General features: G+C 44.6%; 1 protein-coding gene across 1 annotated transcript in view; it reads left to right on the top strand.

The window, feature by feature from the left end:
* LOC123945156 (zinc finger protein ZIC 5-like) overlaps window positions 1–20,100 on the top strand; it is a 58,248-nt gene that overhangs the window by 36,094 nt on the left and 2,054 nt on the right. The window contains exon 3 of the mRNA XM_046010457.1: window positions 12,996–13,086. Coding sequence (XP_045866413.1) covers window positions 12,996–13,086 — 91 coding nt within the window. The remainder of the gene's footprint in view (window positions 1–12,995; window positions 13,087–20,100) is intronic.

The raw sequence follows: 20,100 nt of genomic DNA, 5'->3' as shown, positions 1-20,100 counted from the left end.
GCAGGGCTTATTTCGTTGCTAACGTGATTTATAAACATCCCATACATACATCTTTCCTGATCTCACATTATTATTTTTTTTAACTAAAAATTTAACTGTGGTAAAATACGCATGCCATGAAAGTTACCACCTTAACTATTTTTGAGTGTTGGATATATTCATGTTGTTGTGCAACCTATCTCTAGAACTTTCTCTCTTGCAAACTGGAACTCTGTGCCCATGAAATACCTCCGCATTTCTCACTCCCCCAAGTCATTGGCAACCGCCATTTGAGTTTTTTGTTTTGATGACTGACTGCTTTAGATGGCCTTGTGTAAATGTAATCTTACAGTATTTACTTTTTGGAGACTGGCTTATTTCACTTTAGCCTGTGTCCCCAAGTTTCATCTGTGGTGTAGCAGATGTCATAATTCATTTCCTTTTTAAGGCTGAATTTTACACCATTATATGCATACACCACATTTGCTTCTCCATTCATCTGTTGGGCATTGGGTTGCTTCTACCTCGTATGTTTGCTGTCTATCTGTCTTCTTTGGAGAAATGTCTTTTCAAGTCCTCTGCCCACTATTATTTATTATTATTTTTATATATTATATATAATATATTTATTTATTATTTATTTTTATTTTTTAAATATTTTATTTGACAAACAGAGATCACATGTAGGCAGAGAGGCAGGCAGAGAGAGAGGGGGAAGCAGGCTCTGCTCAGCAGAGAGCCTGATGTGGGGCTCGATCCCAGGACCCCAAGATCATAACCTGAGCCGAAGGCAGAGGCTTTAATCCACTGAGCCACCCAGGTGCCCCATCTCTGCCCACTTTTCATTGGATTATTTTTTTTTTTTGTAGTTGGATTGCATTTTGCATTGGATATTTGTTTTTTGTAGTTGAGTTGTAAAATTTCTTTATCTATTCTGGATATTATACCCCTTTATCAGATACATGATTTGCAAATATTTTCTCCCATGCCTTTTTACCTTGTGATGGTGGCCTTTGATTCAAAGAAGTTTCAACTTTTGATGTAGACTAATTTATCTATTTTCACTTTTGTTGCCTGTGCTTTGGGCATCGTGTCCAAGAACCCATTCGTGGCAAATCCAATGTCATGAAGATTTTCCTCTGTGTTTTCTTCTGAGTTCTCTCTTTTTTTTTTAAGATTTTATTTATTTGTTTGTCAGAGAGAGAGAGAGAGCGCGAGCACACGCACAAGCAGGCAGAGGCAGATAGAGAAGCAGGCTCCCTGCCGAGCAAGGAGCCCCATGTGGGACTCATGACCTGAGCTGAAGGCAGCAGCTTAACTGACTGAGGCACCCAGGCATCCCCATTTTGGGGGTTTTATAGTTTTTAGGTTTTACAGTTAGGTCTCTGATCCATTTTGAGATGATTTTTTATATAATAGAAGGTAATGGTCTAACCTCATTCTTCTGTGTGTGGATATCCAGTTTTCTTAACACTGTCTGTCGGAGAGACTGTCTTTTCCCCATTGAATGCTCTTGTCACTCTTGTCTCAAATCAATTGACTTTCTCCACAAGAGTTTACTTTTGGGCTTTCTATTGTACATTTCTGGTCTGTAGGTTTATCTTTGCACCAGTCCCACACTGCTTGGGTTACACTTACTGATCTTTATTCTCTGAATAACATGGGGTTCCAAATGCAAGTGCCAGTGAAGCCATGACACGTTGAGGTTCAAAGGTGGGACAATGACATCTCCGGGTCTCCTGGCCAGTAATTTGCAGAGCTGGGCCTTTGAACTCTTCACTCTGCTACAAAGCCTGTTGCATCATGGGCCAAGATACTCCACCATCAGGATTAGAGGACCAGACTTGAATAAGCTTTTCTTCATAGAAGAATCATTGCTGTTGGAAGGGAAAAAAGAACTAGTATGTGTTATGACCTCTAAATACATTTTTGACAATTAATGACTTTATAACTGTTCAGTAACTGCAGCTCTTTCAGAACCTTGATTCCATGTATTCCGCATTCCTCCCTCTGACCAGCAGCTCACTCTCTGTAATACACGTTAGTCAATACTACAGTTTCTAATGCTCCGGTACATCTTTAATACTACCGTCTGCCCCCCAGCTGTGGCATTCTTTACCCTCTCCACCTTCCTCTACTTATATTTTTCCCATAGCACTCATAGCCTCTAACAGACTGAACACTGGCTTCTTTTTTTTAATGTTTCTTGTTTTTGTCTGCCCCTGCCCACTGGAATGTTTACTCCCTGAAGCAGGGCTTTTCCTTTTGTTCACTGATGTATACAGTGTGTGTGTGTGTGTGTGTGTGTGTGTGTGTGTGTGTGTGTGTGCGTGAGCGCTCGGTAGATAGCATAATGACCTCCAGAGGTTCCCGTGTCTTAATTCTCAGACCTCTGGATCCATTACCTCCTGTGGCCAAAGAACTCTGCAGAAAAGATTGAGGTTAAGGACCCTGAGATGTGGAATTATCCTAGATTATCAAGGTGGGCTCAGTCTAATCACCCAAGTCCTTAAAAGCTGAGACCCCTTCTAGGCTGCAGAGAGCCAGAGAGGTGGCACCATGAGAAGGACCCAACCTCCATGTTGCTGGCTTTATATCCAAAGGGGCCACAGTCCATCGGTGGGTGTTTTGATCTGTTTTTTCCAAGGTAGCCATGGAAGGGAAGAGAGAGCTTTTTTATTTTTTTTTTCTCGTAGAGAAGATGAGCCAAAAAGCATAGTGTATATTCATCTTCAAGGTCTCATGTATAAGTAGAAAGATTCTTGAGGATATTATCATATTATTACAAGATAATCTCCTACACATACCATGCATGTTGGAACTCTGAAAGCAAAATGATATTTTTGTTTGGGCTCTTCAGTCTTGATAGAAAGAAAAAAAAAAAGAAAACAGGAACTTAGATGTATTTTCTTCAAGGCAAGGTCTGTGAAAATCCTGTTATGGAGCTTGGGTGCCAAAGCATGCTGTGTGAAGTCAGCCGGAGGTCATTACTATTTTTATGAGGTGACTATATTATAACTATGAGTTGGGCTTCAATCATAAGCATATCCTTTATGTGTGTTTCTGAACATTCTGTCCCCAAGTGCCAAATTCCACATTGGAATATTGATTGTCTGATGCCTGAGTTACAGCCTTCCTCAAATCTTGAATTAGGCCTCAGGGTTCATGTGTCTTTCTGGAGATAAGTTCTTCTTGTAAGTGGGAGATGTGAGGTCTTAAACAGTGGGCCCCACAAGGTGGGAAACCAAAGGCACACTCAAGTACCATTTTCCCCCAGGTGAAATAGGAGGTATTAAACACACCATTTTATGGCATAAATAGAGAAATTGTCATAATTTGTAAGTGTCCCTGAATTTCCTCTCGAGTAAAGCAAACATTAATGTATTCCTGCAAATGTTTATTATTTTCATGCAAATCTAAATGAATAGTTTTTCTTCCATTCTTTAGATTTTTTTTCCCCCCATTTAACCATAGGCTTCTAAATTTCCCTATTCTATAAATAGCCCTGATTTTTAAAGTGTCGCCATATTATTTTTAGATTGTTCAAACACGCCTTAATAAGGACTTCTCAGTTTCAGTACCTTTGAGATTGTATGCGTTGTAGGAGGGCTAGCTGCATCCCTGGCTTCTACCTGGTAGGCTCCTGAAGCCACCAATTGTAGCATCCTCTAATGTCTTCAGTTGTTATCCCCCGTGGGGGGTCAAAGAGACCCTAATTGAGAATCACTGCCTTCACATGTGTTCAGTCAAGGTCCTTCAGCATTCTAAATACAGAGGGAAGTGAGTCTCGGAGTGTTTAAACCAAAAGGCAACGGCAAATGTCAGTGTGACAGATGCTTGTTCACATAATGACTTCCCCTCTAGGATGTCAGGGGAAGGCAGGGCTGTTAGGTGTTTGCATCCCTGTGACGTGGGACTGCTAGTCCGCTCAGGGGCCCCCAGTAAGTGTTTGTTGGATGCATAAGAGGAACCAATTACCTGTCAGTAAATGTGTATTCAGCTTCCATAAATGTATGCTTTTATGTATTTATGTATGTGTGTTGGTAAGTATTATGTACGTATGTATGTTTTCCCATAAAAATACTTACCTGAGGGGACGCCTGGGTGGCTCAGTTGGTTAGAAGATTGCCTTCAGCTCAGGTCATGATCCCGGAGTTCCTGGATCGAGTCCCGTATCGGGCTCCCAGCTCCATGGGGAGTCTGCTTCTCCCTCTGACCTTCTTCTCACTCATGCTCTCTCTCACTGTCTCTCTCAAACAAATAAATAAAATCTTTAAAAAAAAAAATACTTACCTGAGAATCTTTGTTACATTCTTTTCTACTTCCGCATCTCAACAGTGGGCACATAGCTGAGCTTTCAGTAGGCGGAGGTCGGCTTGCTTCCTGGACGTAAAGCATGAATCGAAATGGTGAACTGAGAGGACGTCATGGGCCCACGCCATCACAGATGCAATTTGGGGATGATGACAGCATCTGCTGTTGGTCATGGGATCCTCCCCCATCGGGCACCCTGAAAGGCCTGCTTAGGGTTGCCTCCTTTGAAGTTCACATTGGATACACGGCGGGATGTGGGGGGTGTCCAGGTCTAAGGAGGCATGTTGGGTCTTTTTGAAGCCGCACTGGCAAGAGGGAGAATGTTCTGGTTCATTGGGGGGATGAAAAATTCTACTTTATATTTCCCCAGGCTTCGCAGTTGCTGCCCAGTTGTGTGGCCACTTCTCATTTCCAGAGTTCGCCTGGCCACCCTGCCAGGGCTGTGATGGGTCTTGCTGTGATGGCTCTTTTCTCTAGGCTTGCATTGAAAGTCATAAGAAAAAGTCCGAGGAGAGCAGCCCTTCCCAAGATTTATGCTGAAACAGCACAAAAGTTGAGTGTTCCTGGAAGGTCTTCGAAGTCACTTTTAAAAACTTTTAGGTTTAAATTCATTCTCTAAGCTTTGACCACCACAATAGTGTGAATTTTAAAAGGACTGTAAAAAACATTTACAAGGTACAGTGGATTTCTAGGTTGGGATTCAAAGCTCTGGGAGGAAAGTGGAATTAAAAGGCAGTTCTGTTAAAGGCACGAAGGATGGCGGAAATGACCTGGTTCAAACTTCTCATTTTACAGATCAGGAAACTGGAAATCAGTGGGAGACTTGTCCAAGGTCAGAGGTTTTTTTTTGTTTGTTTGTTTTGTTTTGTTTTTCCCCTTATCTTTTGAATCTCTTTTTCTGTCTCTCTCATTCTCCACCCCCCCCAATAAAATTAGACCCAGAGTTATAAGCACAGATCAACAACGGTTTTCCCAGACCACAAAAACATTGGACCTAGCTATGGTAACTTAAGAATAGTGAACTGCCACTAGTTTCTTTTACTTTATGAGTAAACAGAAATCCAGAGAAGGGTTATTGTGCTGTAGAATTTTTTTTAAGATTTTATTTATTTATTTGACAGACAGAGATCACAAGTAGGCAGAGCGGCAGGTAGAGAGAGAGATGGGAAGCAGGCTCCCCGCTGAGCAGAGAGCCTGATGCGGGGCTCGATCCCAGGACCCTGGGATCGTGACCTGAGCCGAAGGCAGAGGCTTTAACCCACTGAGCCACCCAGGCGCCCCTGTTGTTGTTTTTAAAGCCAGTGTCCAGCACACTGGCAGCTTGGATCCAGGTGTCCTTTCTGTTCTGTTACCCTTTTGCTAAAGCCTGCGGCTTCCTTGTGATTCAACTCTGTACTCTCCCTGTGGTCATCATTCCTGCATTCATGAGCTAATATCCTGGGCACCAGCTGCACACTGGTTGACAGGACATGGCGTCTGCCCTCCGCAGTGCCCATTTTGGGAAGCGAACAGAAACAAGCAGATGGTGCAAGCTGATTGTAGCCTTGGAGGTAAGAAGTTGGTGCTTTGGGGCAGGGGGGCAGGGGCGGTGCTGGCTGTGCATCATTGAGTGAGGTGACACCAGGGAAAGTGAGAGTCATTGATCACTGAAGGTGGAAGGTTGTTCATCACAAGGGCTGAGAGGAAACGGTGAGCCAGGGAGAACACCTGGGAAGCGGGGTTAGCGTCATGCCACGGAGGAACACAGGCCTTGATTCAAGAGCCGGCTCTCTCAGCTGGACAGCCTTCTTAGAAGGCTCAGAGCAGAGCCTTGATTTCATCCAAAGCCCAAACCCAGAGCCCAGATGTGACACCTGTGCCACCTCTGGGGCACAGGACCGTCCTGAGGGTCCAGTGTGCTGATAACAGTCAATACAGGGAAGTGTACACTGTACAGCAGTGGTTCTCTAAAGGAGTTTTCCTGTGTTCACTTTGCAGCCCACTCATGGGGATGTACGTGTGTGTCACTCATGTCTCCTATGTGCTAGTCTTCTTCTCATCGTGGATGGGTAAACTATGAAAAAGGAAAATGTTTATTACTAAGAATATTAAGCACGTGTGGGGGGGGGTGGGGGATGCCTGGGTGGCTCAGTTCTTAAGCATCTGCCTTCGGCTCAGGTCATGATCCCAGTGTCCTTGGATCGAGTATCCCATTGCGCTTTCTGCTCAGCGGGAAGCCTGCTTCTTCCTCTCCCTCTGGCTCTCTCCCTGCTTGTGGTCTGTCTCTCTCTGATAAATAAATAATTAAAATCTTTAAAAAAAAATGAACATGAAACACTTGGGCATATAGAGGGAAAAAAGTATTTTTCTGGCTTTTTGTTTCCCTTTCTTTAAATAATCTCTTGAATTTTTTTCTTTTTGATATTATGTGGGCACCAACTCCAGAGGGAGGGTTGGATCTCCTCCTTGTTCCTCCCTCATCCCATGCTTTGTTGGGTTTTTACTCTAGCTGATGAAGCTCTGTCTCTGTGCCAACCATTGTGATAAATCCTTACAGCGATCCCGGCAGGGATGAGGAAAGTCAAGGCCTTTGAGAGATTGTCTGACTTGCTGCTAGCAAGGGGAGGAGGCAGGAGGGGTCCCCAGGTCTGTGGAGCTCCCACAGCCAAGCTTTAACCATTGAGCAAGACCACTTCAATTTGAGTTAATTCTTTTGAGCATTTTCTGACACCCCAATGGCACAGAGGTAATATTTCCTTTCCTAGAGTCATAAGCGACATCCTCATATCCCCCACCCATGTGGAAACTTTCTCTTGGTGTGTTTCCAGTATAAACCTTTTGTTAGATCTGTGAGAAGCAAAAGCGCCTCTGGGGTAAGTTTGCTCAGGTTCGGTAAGGCAGGCAAATGCATGGCATGATCCTTCAACTGGAACTTCCATGGTCTCTGTAGGTAGGTGCCTCTTGGGATGCATTTGCTGTTTCACTGATGTGATTCTCACTGTACTCTGCTGAGGTGGATGTTACTGGCTTCAGTGTCTAGAGGAAGACATGGAAACGTGCGAACACAAGACTGATGCGAGTCATAGAGCCTTCGGGTCACAGGCACCCAACCCCGGCAGCTCTCTGGAAATTCGTGTTGCTGATGTCCCCTCGTGAGGAAGGCACCTAGCTCTGATTGGAAACTGTCTTTCAGACTCTCGGGCTCTTGCTTTTTTCCACAGTCCCACTTTGTGACCTTTCTGTTGTCATTTTCTGTTCCTGGGTTCCATTCTTCCCATCTCTTTCCCCCTTTTCTCCTTCCTGTTCACAGCAACAGGGGAGTTAAGAACACAGATGCTGGAGCCCACAGCCTGGTCCTAGGTCTGTTGCTCCCCAGCTGTGTGAGGTTGGACAGGTGCCATAATCATGCTCAGCCTCAGTTTTCTGTCTTTGAGGCAGGATAATAACAACACCAATGCTGGAGATTCTTGTAAAGATTAAATGAGTTAATTTAGGTAGGTCTCATGATTAGAGCAGTATCTGATTTATGATAAGCCTTTTCTGTATGTATTAGCTACCATAATTATGAGCTGTTATTATTTACTTCTCAAGCATTTGGTAAGCCACTGCTGTGTGCCCAACACTGTGCTAGCTAATGGGGTGGATTCCTGGTGTCCCTTTCAGCTCTGATGCTCAGTGATGCATATAAACAACCAAACCCTCCATCAGTGGGGGAAAGCACTGGATGGTTAGCTGCAGGGGACTTTCTGACTGTCTGCTTACAAATCGTTCTGTGCGAAATGAAAAATGCATTTAGCTATGACTTTCTTTTACCCATCTTGTTCACGTAGATGGATTGTATTTTTTTTAATATTTTATTTATTTGACAGAGAGAAATCACAACTAGGCAGAGAGAGAGGAGGAAGCAGGCTCCCTGCGGAGCAGAGAGCCTGATGTGGGGCTCGATCCCAGGACCCTGGGACCATGACCTGAGCCAAAGGCAGAGGCTTTAACCCACTGAGCCACCCAGGCGCCCCAGTAGGTGGATTGTATTTTACTACCTTATTAAGAGTAATGGGAAAAAAATGGAAGGAAACACATTTGGAGCTTATGGGTGGGTTGAAATTTCTTGAGATGGGAAACAAATTCATAAACAGCAGAGATAATAGCCCTACTTAAATGAGAACCTCTGTGGATATCAAGCAATGGAGTAATGCCATTTTGCTGTTTGGAGCAGGGGGGAAGCTTGAACATATTTGCACATATTTGCACATAGAATCCTTGGAGAAAATTGGCCTTGCAAAGAGCAGGATGCATTTGGATATGAAAATTATATGCAGACCACTGTATTAGCATAGTCCTATCTTTCTGTACACCTTTCCACTGCCGCACATATCAGAGATAAATTCGCCGACCTCACACAAACCAGATCAAAAGGGAATAAACTGGAGAGGCTTAGTATATTTCTTTTGGAGCTAGCATGTTTAATACCAGTTTCTCCTTGACTGCATTTTGTAGTATTTGGTCGTGCATGCTGGAAGGAGCCTGACCTTCAGGGCCAGAGTCTGAACTCCTGCCCTTTTAGTTATAAAGTCCTGGACAATGAGGGGAAAGTAATTGTAGCCCCCTCCCCCCAGTGTACCCAAAGCCTGGTGCGGTGGGAAGTACATGGACCTTGCAGTCACCAAGTCTCATCTGACGCATCGCCCCTCCTCTCTACTCAGCTGCTCAGAACCAGTTTCCTTGTCTGCGAAGCGAGGACCTGCATGCCCTGTGTTGTCAGGTTGTTGTGGGGTTAATAGTGTATCATGTATTTGGTGCGAATGTAGCATCCCTTTTCATTACAACACTGGAGCCTTTTAAGACCCGTTTTCCTATTGTGATACATAGACTATGTTCAAAGAGTTCATGACCCCCCATGGGGACAATGAGTAATAATAAACACAAAAGAAAAACCCAGGTATCTACTCTACAGGTCCCAAAATAGAATGTTGTGGGTCTCTGGAATCTTCCAAAGGGCTCCTCCTTGACAGTGTCTGCCCTCTCCCCTCCCCAGGTAGCTACCAGCCTGAATTTCATGTTGATCATGTTCTGCATGCCTTTCATTTTGCCTGCTTTTGAACTTTATATAAATGGAATCAGATAGGAGCACCTGGGTGGCTCAGTCATTAAGCATCTGCCTTCCGCTCAGGTCCTGATCTCAGAGTCCTGGGATTGAGGCTCGTGTTGGGCTCCATGCTCAATGGGGAGCTTGCTTCTCCCTCTTCCACTCTCTCTGCCTTTCCCCTTGCTCCTGCTCTCTGTCTCAAATAAATACATAAAATCGTTTAAAAAATGGAAACAGATCGTACAATACTCTCGTGCTTTTGGTACTCATTGTATTTTTAATTTTTAAGTTTGCTTGAGACCAATGCACATACATATGGTTAACTTTCTCTGCTGTGTAGTGTTCTGTTCTAAGAGCAACCCATTATCTCCTCAAGTAACGATAGGCATTTGGCTGGTGTCTACTTTTTTGCTCTTACAGAATATGTTGCTATAAATATTCTTCTATCCCTTTGATTCTTAAGCTGAAAAGGTCTTTATAGACAATTTAGTCTGATACCTTGTCGCTGCCTAGTTGTTTCGCATAAAAGGCAGCTGAGGCCCGAGAGGGCCAGCAGATTCCCAAGGTTTCCCAGTTAGGAAATGGCAGCGTAGGGCCAGTAACCATGGTTTCTTGTCCCAGTTTGGCTCATTGCTGTGACTAGACCACACATCTGATGGCTCATCTTTTTATTTTAAACAACTTCCCATGCTACTGATAACTATAATCTTGGAGTTTTTATTTGGGCTAGCTCTTCACCACTCTTCTAGAAACATACTTGGCATTTAGTGGTGAGATGATTTCTCCCCATCACCAAATCTGGGGCAGTGCTGCCTTCTCTGGGGCCCCGTCCCATTAATGCTGGCCCGGGACACACCCCATGGCTATGGACCTGCCGGGAAGCTTCTCCTTCTTCAGCAGTGGGAACCTCTGAGACGTGTTTCAATCAGGAAAAGAATCAAAATAGACCCAAAATGGCCAGAGGTGGGGGGGACTGCTGAGGAAAGATCTGAATCCTTACGAGGCACTTTCTTAGGAAATGTCCTTTTACTATAAATAGGAATGGATATTCAATTTTAGGCCCCCTTAATAAAAAAAAAAAAAGCCAGCCTCTCAAGGACTGAAATTAGATTTGAGGCTGATGGGATGATTATAGGATGGGGTGATTCTGTGCTGTGCTAAGACACGTCTGAAAGTTTAGAGCAGCTGGTGCAATGGAACAGCTGAGCCACGAACAGGTAGCAGCTGATTTTAGCACTTCTTTCTAGATGCCCTGGTTGGTTAACTCTGGCGTTTGGCTCTCTTGTAAGCTCTCTTCTGGAAGCCCCTCAGCATCTCAGCGTCTCCTCCAGCTCTGCCACCGAGGAGATGGACACCTGTGGGCAGCTTGTTCCTCTTTCAGGTCCCAGTGTCCTGCATTTTAACATGGTGGCAGTAGTTCATGTTTATGAAGAGCTTATACTGGGCTGGGCACTGTGCCATGGTCATGGATCATCTCATTTCATTTCCGCAACACTGCCATGAGGGGAGAACTGTTATGAGCCCCCACTTTGTGCAGAAATTGCACACAGAAAATCAAGGTAAGGTTGGCCCACCGATCCCCATGAAATGGGGGATTTGGAGTCTTGTTCTGGAAGAGAAGTATCTGGGCCTCCCTCCATCTTTTGATTTGGGAACTGTTGTATGTTACAGGCACCCCACTTCTAGACACCCGCTCTACCAGTGACCCTGGCGTCCCATCATTTGTCAGCGTGGGATCCCCAGGGGAGATTGTGGCCGGGATTCCGAATTCTTGATGGGCATTTGTCTAGAGGGAGTGTCCAAGCTTTTGTCGCCTTGAAAGGGGTGTGCCACCTCTGAAAGTTTAAGAACCGCTGACTTTGATCTTAAAGTCGCTAAGACGACAAACCGATGCAACCGGCCATTTGAAGACAATGAAATAGAGCCAATCGGCTTATGAATGAATAAGTGTTCAAAGGCTCATATTGATTGGTTTTTAATGATCGGGCCAAATATTTTGAAGTCCTGAAATTGCACTAGAAATTCACTGTGTGGAATTTACCGAAGAAACAAAAAGCAGTAACCTACCTTGTGAATTACACAATCCAAATATTTCATTCAATCCAAATATTTCACCACTGTGTCTTTGCACGGAAAGGTCTCCAAGGAATCGAAAACAGCTTCTCACACCACTTATTCAGAAATGGTGACAGACACTATCAGGAAAAGGTGAAGGAAAAGGAATTTGGTGTGCTGTAGTTGTCATGAGGAGGTACAGGTGTAACCCCCTCTTAGTAAATTGCAACAGGTGTTAGTTGTGGAATGTTCATAGGAATAAATGCGGACAGTAGTTTACATTTATTGAGCACATATGGCATCAGGCTGTCTTTTAGGGACTCCACCTAGATTTATATAATGATCAGAATTGCTGTTTAAAGTGGATCGAGAGCTGCCCTTTGTATCTCTGTTGTCTCGTCTGTAAAATGGACAGAGTCGAAGGAAAGCATAAGAGCCAGTCTAAAAAATGTCCAATTAATTCTGATGGCAGGTCTCTAATATGGAGCCAATTAATGTATTCATGCTTTGGCATGACCTTCATTATAATTGCTTAACTCTGAGACTGTCGCCTCTCTCTGCAAGGTCCAAGGTGAAGGAATCAGACATTGATTAACTGCCTAATATGGGACAAGTGTCTTTGCAAATGTTATTGGTTCTTCAGTACTATCTCACGCATGTATTTATCACGACGCATCTCTAATTATTGTAAAACTACCTGTATGACTTCCTCTTAGCCTGTAAGTTGTTCATTCACCTGTGTATTGCTGACCTTTTGCTTTAGTAACAAGCCACCCCCAAATTTCAGTAGTTATCCAAGCTGTCTGCAGCTCTGCTCAGGTTTATTCTGGGAGATTTTTTTGCTTTGGCTCAGGTTTATTCTGGGAGATTTTTTGCTTTGGCTCGGGGAGCAGCCTCATCGGAACCACGTGGTCCTACCGCCTGGGGGGGTGGGGCTGAAATGCAGGTGTAAAGTGAATGAACAACATAAGTGCATTTTAAGTTTCTGCATATTATGGTGGCCAAAGCTAGTCATGTGCCCAAACCTGACAACAGGGCAGGGAATGTTCCTTGTTTCTCTTGAGGTGCTGGCAGTCACAGTGCAAAGGGCACAGATGAATGCCCATCTCATCGGGAGGGACGCAGAGAGCTGGGAACCATAGTCCTGTGTACTACCATCTGAGCGTTCCTAGAACTCCGTTTTCATTCGAGAGAAAACCGAAGCCTGGAGATGCTGCATACATACTGGATAACATGATGATGTAATCTGAACTCGTTTTTCTGATTCCACGTACATGCACTTTCCCCATCGGGTTTCCAGCGTCATTCCTTTCTGCTCTGACACACATACTCTGTTCCTGTAACACGTGGAGATTTATGTAATTTGCCCGAGCAGCATGTGCAGTCCCATATCGGTGGCTGAGGACACGATGTTAACATGTGCAGTTGCATTTTTCTCTTCCTATGCCGGTGAGGGTGGGCTTCTTTCCAAAAACTCAGGGCACCTGAAAGCAGTGTTTCTCTGGGGCTGCTTGGGGAGCTCCCACTGACCATTCCGTGCTAACCTCTGTCTCCATGTCGTCCTTGCCCCTCTGCATTTTAGGTGCATGGGGACTTTTTTCTTCTCCTGACAACACTGGGAGTTTCTGGAAGACAGAGGGAGAGTGGCTGCTTCTTGCTGATGGGTCCCAATGGTGGGTACAGGGGAGGTGCTGTAAATGTACACAGAGATAATGAACACATGAAGCTTGCTTCCATAGGAATGGCACTTGTCATTGTAGGGGCAGTGATCTTCTGTTCCTGGTACATGTCAAGTCAGGTGGTTTGAAATCATTGTAGAACAAAGGGCCTGGGAAATCCGTCCACTATCATGACTTACATGTGTCCCGTCTACGCATTGTTCTTTCTTTGAAAACTCAGCCCATTTTTCTACAGTGTGTTTCCAAAGTGATTTTTATCCCTCTGTTTTCAGGGACAAAATAGGCTCCAATTATTCTCTTTAATTAAGTGGTTTTATTTTATTAATTGTTTCTAACTTATAGAATTCCCTGGAGACCCTTTACATGTTTCCAGATGAAGCCAGGAAGAAAAGTGCATTAATTATACACACAAACTCCTTTTGGCGAATTAAGCATGATGCACAGTGAACATGAAATGACTCACCCTCCTGAGCTATCAATCTTGTCATTAGTGATGGCTTGGATCAGTGGTATTGACATGGGCTTATCCAAACTGGATTCTTCAAAGAGTCATTTTAATTTTGCACAAATGTAAGAAGACAGAGTAGTTTGACATTCCATTTTTTTCTTCTTTTGCTGAGTGCCTGGAGCTTTTCTGTTTATAATACCGACAATATTTTATAGTGCTCTCGTGTTTGTAAAACACCAAATTGTTACCTGAACAAGCCACAGGGCAATCCCTGGAGAGAGCTGAGTTTCACAGGAGAGGAGATGCAGCCTTTGCAGTTAAAGTTTATACCTCAAATCAATACAGCCAGAAAGGGGCAGAGCCTTTCGAGTTACTAGTATCTTTTTAACATTTCCAAGCAGGGATATGGGTGCGTTGTGCTGAAGCCCCTTTCCTGTCATTTTCTGTGGGCATCTATTAAGGAAATTCAGATGTGTATATGTTATATTGTCAATTCAATAAGCATTGTTTGAGCACCTGTTATGTTCTAAGATGCGCCAATGCAAAAGTACCACATTTTAAAGAAGATTTTATTTATTTATTCATCAGAGAGAGAGAGAGGGAGGGAGAGAGAACTAGCACAAGCAGGGGGAGCAGAAGGCAGAGGGAGAAGCAGGCTCCCCACTGAGCAGGGTCCCCAATGCAGGACTCGATGCCAGGACCCTGGGATCATGACCTGAACCAGAGGCAGATGCTTAATCAACTGAGCCACCCAGGTGCCCTGAGAATACCACATTTTTTAAGACATGTACTATGTGCCGGGCACTGTTCACTGAAGGCTGACTCGGTTCATCTTCATAGTGACCCTCTGAGGTAGGGTCCTTATTGTTCCCAAGGTGTCCTTGAGGCACAGGAGATTAATTGCTCTTTGCACGTTATGCAGCTGGAATGTGGCGGAGTTGGGGTTCACTCCGGGAAGTTGGGCGCTGAATACCAGGCACTTCCTTCTCCAGCTTACTTCTTCCCCAGCCATGGCGTCCTTCTGTTAAGATGGGGATGGCCTCCTGTGGCAGGCGGTCAGAATGTCAGAACCCTATCAGAAGTTGCTGTGGTAGCTCTATGATGGCATCCTGGAAGGGGGGCACCAGTCCCCCTCCCTGCCTCCGGGAAGCCTGGATACATGGATTGAGGAGCCTCACTGGCCACTGCTGAGCTTTAATTCCATGACCACTGTGTTTGAGGAACACATTACATTCCTGTCTCTCCGAAAGGAGCTTCTTGAGATGTGTAGAATATTCTAGAGAAATTGCTCACCTTCTGAACTAAAGAGAGAATCCCTTGGGTTGACAGTCCAAATTTCTCATGACTCAGAAGCCATTTTTGGATTCCCTAGTGTGCACTGGGTGAATAAGACCTGGTTCCTTGTTGAGGCATTTCACGCGTGTTCTGCATGGAATTGGCACTGGGCATGTTGACATGAAGTGTCCTCTTTGAAGGCCAAGTCTTTCCTCCAAATAAAGCATTGAGATGATTGAGTTTCACTGCCTTTCAAAAGACCGTGTTGTTCAGCAGTATTCATGGGGTGCCTCCTATGTGCTGAATGGTATTCTGGGTCCAAAGGATAGAGCAGTGGACGAAACCAAACCCCCTGTCTCTCAAAATGGAGCTTGCATTTCAGCAGAGGCAGATGGACAATGAATAAAATTAAATGAATCCAACACCAGACGGGGATGAGAGCAGTGGAGAGAAATAAAGTAGGAAGGAGGGCAGCTGCGTGTGAAGTTGCAGGTTTTTTGTTTGTTTGTTTGTTTTTGTTTTGTTTTGTTGTTTTTTTTAATAATTTGCAGGCTCCCTGCTGAGCAGAGAACCTGATGCGGGCCTCGATCCCAGGACCCTGGGATCATGACCCGAGCCAAAGGCAGAGCTTTTTTAACCCACTGAGCCACCCAGGCACCCCTGAAGTTGCAGTTTTAAGCAGTGTGCTGAGACAGGGACCTGCACGTGTGTTTATGGAGGTTTCATTAAAATCGAGTCACCCCTACCACTTCTGCTTAAGACTTATGATTTATCTTCATTGCCTTCATAAAGTTCTTAGGCACAAAGTTTCTCATAACTGGGGCCTGTTGACCTCTCCAGATTCATTTCAGACCCCTTCCCCCAGAAACCATGCTTCAATGGCACTGACCTGCCTACACTTCCAGAAAACACTGCGGCCCTTTTTGTCTTGGTGCCATTGTGTTTGTGCTGTGTTTTCTGCGGGCAGCACCCTGCCACTTCACCTCAGGAAGCTTGTAGGAACTCTCTCGTCAGTACGCCTCTGTCCGTCCTAGCACCCTTATTATAGCTCACACTATATTGCCATTGCGTGTGTGTGTGTGGGGGGGGGAGCGTGCCCCTTTTCAGTAGACTGTGGTTTCTTCCTTGAAATAATTTTCCTTTGTCAGTGCTTAATCGACATAGGAGGAAGGAAAGGACAGATAAGTAGGTGGGTAAGAAAGGAGGAGGAAAGACAGGAGGATAATCCAGAAGGCATCTAGGAAAAGAGAGAAGTTGTGGAGGGAGGAAGGAAGGGAGGAAGGAAAAAGGAGGAGGGGGAAGGAAGAACTCTCAAGAGTTCTTTGATCAGGCTTGAGAAGGTCAGCATTGTGTTTGAGAGACATCCCTCTGGCCATTGTGGGGAGAGAGTTGTTGAATCCCAGCACTCATCCACCCCACCTCCCCTTCAGCAGATCCTTTAAAGTTACACTCTTGGGTAAGATCGAGTTTTCCATCGCCCCTAGGATTTAACTCTGCCAACAGAAGAAAAGACAGGGCCGAGGGAGGAGTTTGTGTCCACAGACTTCTCTCACCTGCCGCCCCAGGCCATGATCAATCATGGAAGTCTGATTGAGAATTCTAATCACAGCTTTGCTATCCTTCAGACCCCAGCCACTGACCGTTGAGTCCCTCCTTCTCATGCCTGCCGCCCCTCTGTAGTTACAGTCGCTCTTATGCATGAGTCTATCATTAGCAGAGAAAGCATGATGCATTGGCTAGGGCTCCCTTCATTCTTAGAACCTAGGAAACGCTTCTTTTTTCAGACTCTCAGGGCCCGTGTGGGACATCGTCATGAATGAAAGAAGAAAATAATACAATATTGGATGTGCCCTTTTGCTGCCACTGTGTAGAAAGAAAATGATGCATTATGGGCACCGTGAGTATATGGTGTGTGTCCCAGCCCTGCCCCCCAACCCAATGGCAGCTGATGCAGAAAATCATTGCTCACAGTCAGTGTCCCAACTGAACCTGATGGTTGATGGTTTCATTGAAGATGTCCTACCCTTTTCCAAACCAGAAGAGTCAACAATTTCTAAAATGGAATCTCAAGAAGAAAAATCAATGCCCGTGAATTCTTTGGACTTTCAAAATGATCAGAGGCAGTGTTACTACTGAGCTAAAAATATTCTCAGTGACTGGTGAGACCTGGGGAGAATTCCCCTAGAGAGGGGAAGATGGTTATTTTCCATGACAGTACTGTTTAATTTTTTCACTCATATGCATCTATTACTATAATAAAAATATAAGTAAAACAGCTTCCTCTTGACTGGCAAACAATTAGAGGACAACATAACTGAAAAGCATGGACTGCTCACCTTTTCTTTTTTTAATTGTGATAAAATAGACACATAACAGAACATAAAACTTAGCCATGTTTAAGTGTACAATTCAGTGGCATTAAGTACATTCTCATTGTTGTGCAACTATTAACACCATCCATCTCCTGAACTTTTTCATCTTGCAAAACTGAAACCCATTAAACAATAATTCACCATTTTATGCCTCCTCAGCCCCCTGCAACCACCCTTCTACTTTCTGTCTCTAGAATTTGACTATTCTAGGTACCTCATGTAAGTGGTATCATTCAGTATTTGTCTTTTTGTGACTGGCTTATTTCACACAGCATAAAGTCTTCAAGATTCATCCATGTTGTAGTATGTGTCAGAATTTTACTCCTTTTTAAGGCTGAATAATACTCCATTGTGTGTATATGCCACATTTTGTTTATCCATTCATCCATCAGTGGACTCTTCGGTTGCTTCTGCATTTTGGCTATTGTACATAATGCTGCTATGGACATGAGTGGGCAGCCAACTCAGTTTTTTTTTTTAAGATTTTATTTATTTGTTTGATAGAGAGAATGCTCAGCAGGGGGACAGGCAGATAGAGAGGGAGAAGCAGACCCGCACCCCCCACCGAGCAGAGAGCCCAACATGAGGCTCAATCCCAGGACCCTAGGATCATGACTCATGCTGAAGACAGATGCTTAACTCACTGAACCACCCAGGCTCCCCCTAGCTTAACTTTTAAAAGTGTGTTTTTAGGATCCTCTCTTGTTTTTATTATAAAGACTAAAAAGGCAAAGGGAGGCTAAATCACCTGGGTCATAAATGATCCCTCCATCATCTGGCCATTAAATGAGCCCGTCCTTTGTATTCTTTGTTTGGGTGTCCTCTGAAGCAAAGACTATTATCCCATTTTATACTGAAAAATTGAGGCTCAGAGAGGTTAAATAATCTCCCAAGGTAACACAGCTAGAAAGGGGCAGCGGTTCAGTCTAGGTCTGATTCCATGGTCTGAAATATTTCTGCTATCTAATGCTGCCTCCCAAAAGTGTAATCAAAGCTGGACCTGAAGTGTGTGCAGATGAGGGGGAAGGCCAGAGCCTGAAGCGCTATCCCTCCCCTATGCCTGAGACACAAATATAATTTTTTTAAAACCAATGGAGAACAAAGAAAAGTACAGAACATTGAACCTAAAGGATGCAGACATGAAGCCTGATGTTCAGATCAGAACATACTTAACTATTTGTCATAATGCCAAAAGGGAAGAAGAATTCTCAAAGTCTGTAAGGAAATTCTGAGCAAAAGGATCAAAGTGCCACGTATTTCAAGGCCATGAATGGACAAGAAAATAGTAGATGAGTTTTGGGAGAGGAAAACACCCGGAACTGAGGAGGAACAGAGGACATGGGGAGATGGAGAGGAGAAGGGAGTTGAGGGAAATTGGAAGGGGAGATGAACCATGAGAGACTATGGACTCTGAAAAACAACCCAAGGGTTTTGAAGGGGCAGGGCGTGGGAGGTTGGGGAACCAGGTGGAGGGTAATAGGGAGGGCACATATTGCATGGAGCACTGGGTGTGATGCAAAAACAACGAATACTGTTACGCTGAAAATAAAAAAGGAAAGAAAATCAACAAAGTGGGCTAACAGGAGGATTTCTCGGAGCTAGTAGTGAAGCTCTGGCAAAATCCTGCATAGGTGTGGTCTGTGCAGAGGACACAGAGTTGCCCCATGCATCCCTGCAGGGAAGGGAGCAAAAACTACTGGCCATCTTTGGGAAGATTTTTGATCACCAAGTAGAAAACAAAAGAGAAACAAGAATAAAAACCCTTACAAAGATGGAAAATAAAGCTTGTGTTAGGAGAATGAGTATATCCCTCTGTGAAGCACACAGGAGGAAATAATTTTTCTTAGAAAACATCAGGGCTGCCTGCTGTGGGCACCAAAATGGTAAGTAAAATACCGAGCAGCATCAGAGAGGGCTCCATAAGCAACCTGAGAACCTGCTTAGCTCATTCATTCCTGTCCAGTGCATGTGCCCACTCTGCTGTGTCTCAGGAAAGCAGTGTGGATGTGACAAGACTACAGGAAAGGACATGTGGCCAGGAGGCTCAGGTTGACCCATGAGAATGAGATTGGGAACCCTGGGTTTTCACAGCCCAGCACTTTCCTGGAGGGTCTGACCCAGGAAACTGGAGAAGATGACACTTTCCTGGACAGGTTACATCCAGGAACCCCCTCTGGCCCAGAGCTGTTATGTGCTTGTCTTTGTGTCATGAGGGGACAGGAAGGGGAGATCACAGCAGACAATGATACTCTGATATTAGTTCTTAAAGATCCTTTGTGGAGTTTTTCTCTGAGACAGACCTGGACTGGAATATGGCTTGACTTTCAGGAGACATTAAACCCCAGCTCCAAAGTGCTCCACCAGACCTGGCCCTGGCTCAGGGGGACCATAGCTGTAGGGAGAGGGGTCCTAGGATGAACTCAGGGGGATATTCTCAGAATCCTACCTTTGAGACATTTTGCTGAAATGTCTAAATCCAAAGTGATGCCTCTGCCACTTGGAACAAGAATCTCAGGTAAGAACAGTGATGGAGATTGTGGCTTCTTGGGTCCCATCCAGGTCTATGAGTCAATACTACCAATTTCCTTACAACCAAGCACTTAGAAGTAGAGCTTCCCTGCTGCCTGGGTCCAGCACACAAGCCCCACCGAGCCTTGAGCCAGGGGTCAGGCCCTAAGCTCAACTTTAGATGGCTTCCCTCAAGACTCTCAAGGCCATTCTGACCTGTACTCTGTCCCCAGAGAAGCCTCTGGTGGGACTTAGTTTGAGAATAGAAAGGGAGTGAATGCAGGGGATAGGAGGACACTGAGGAGTGGAAAAAGTATATAGTGGAGAGAAAAATGTAGGCAGCCAGTTAGGATCCCTCTGAGTTAGGAGTGATCAGTGGGGTTCCCAGTGCAGTTGTGCAGCTCC

Source organism: Meles meles, chromosome 1 (genome assembly GCF_922984935.1).
Source record: "Meles meles chromosome 1, mMelMel3.1 paternal haplotype, whole genome shotgun sequence".
NCBI classification, from domain to species: Eukaryota; Metazoa; Chordata; class Mammalia; order Carnivora; family Mustelidae; genus Meles; species Meles meles.
Note: the sequence above shows the minus strand (reverse complement) of the source record. Positions and strands in the feature narration are given on the sequence as shown.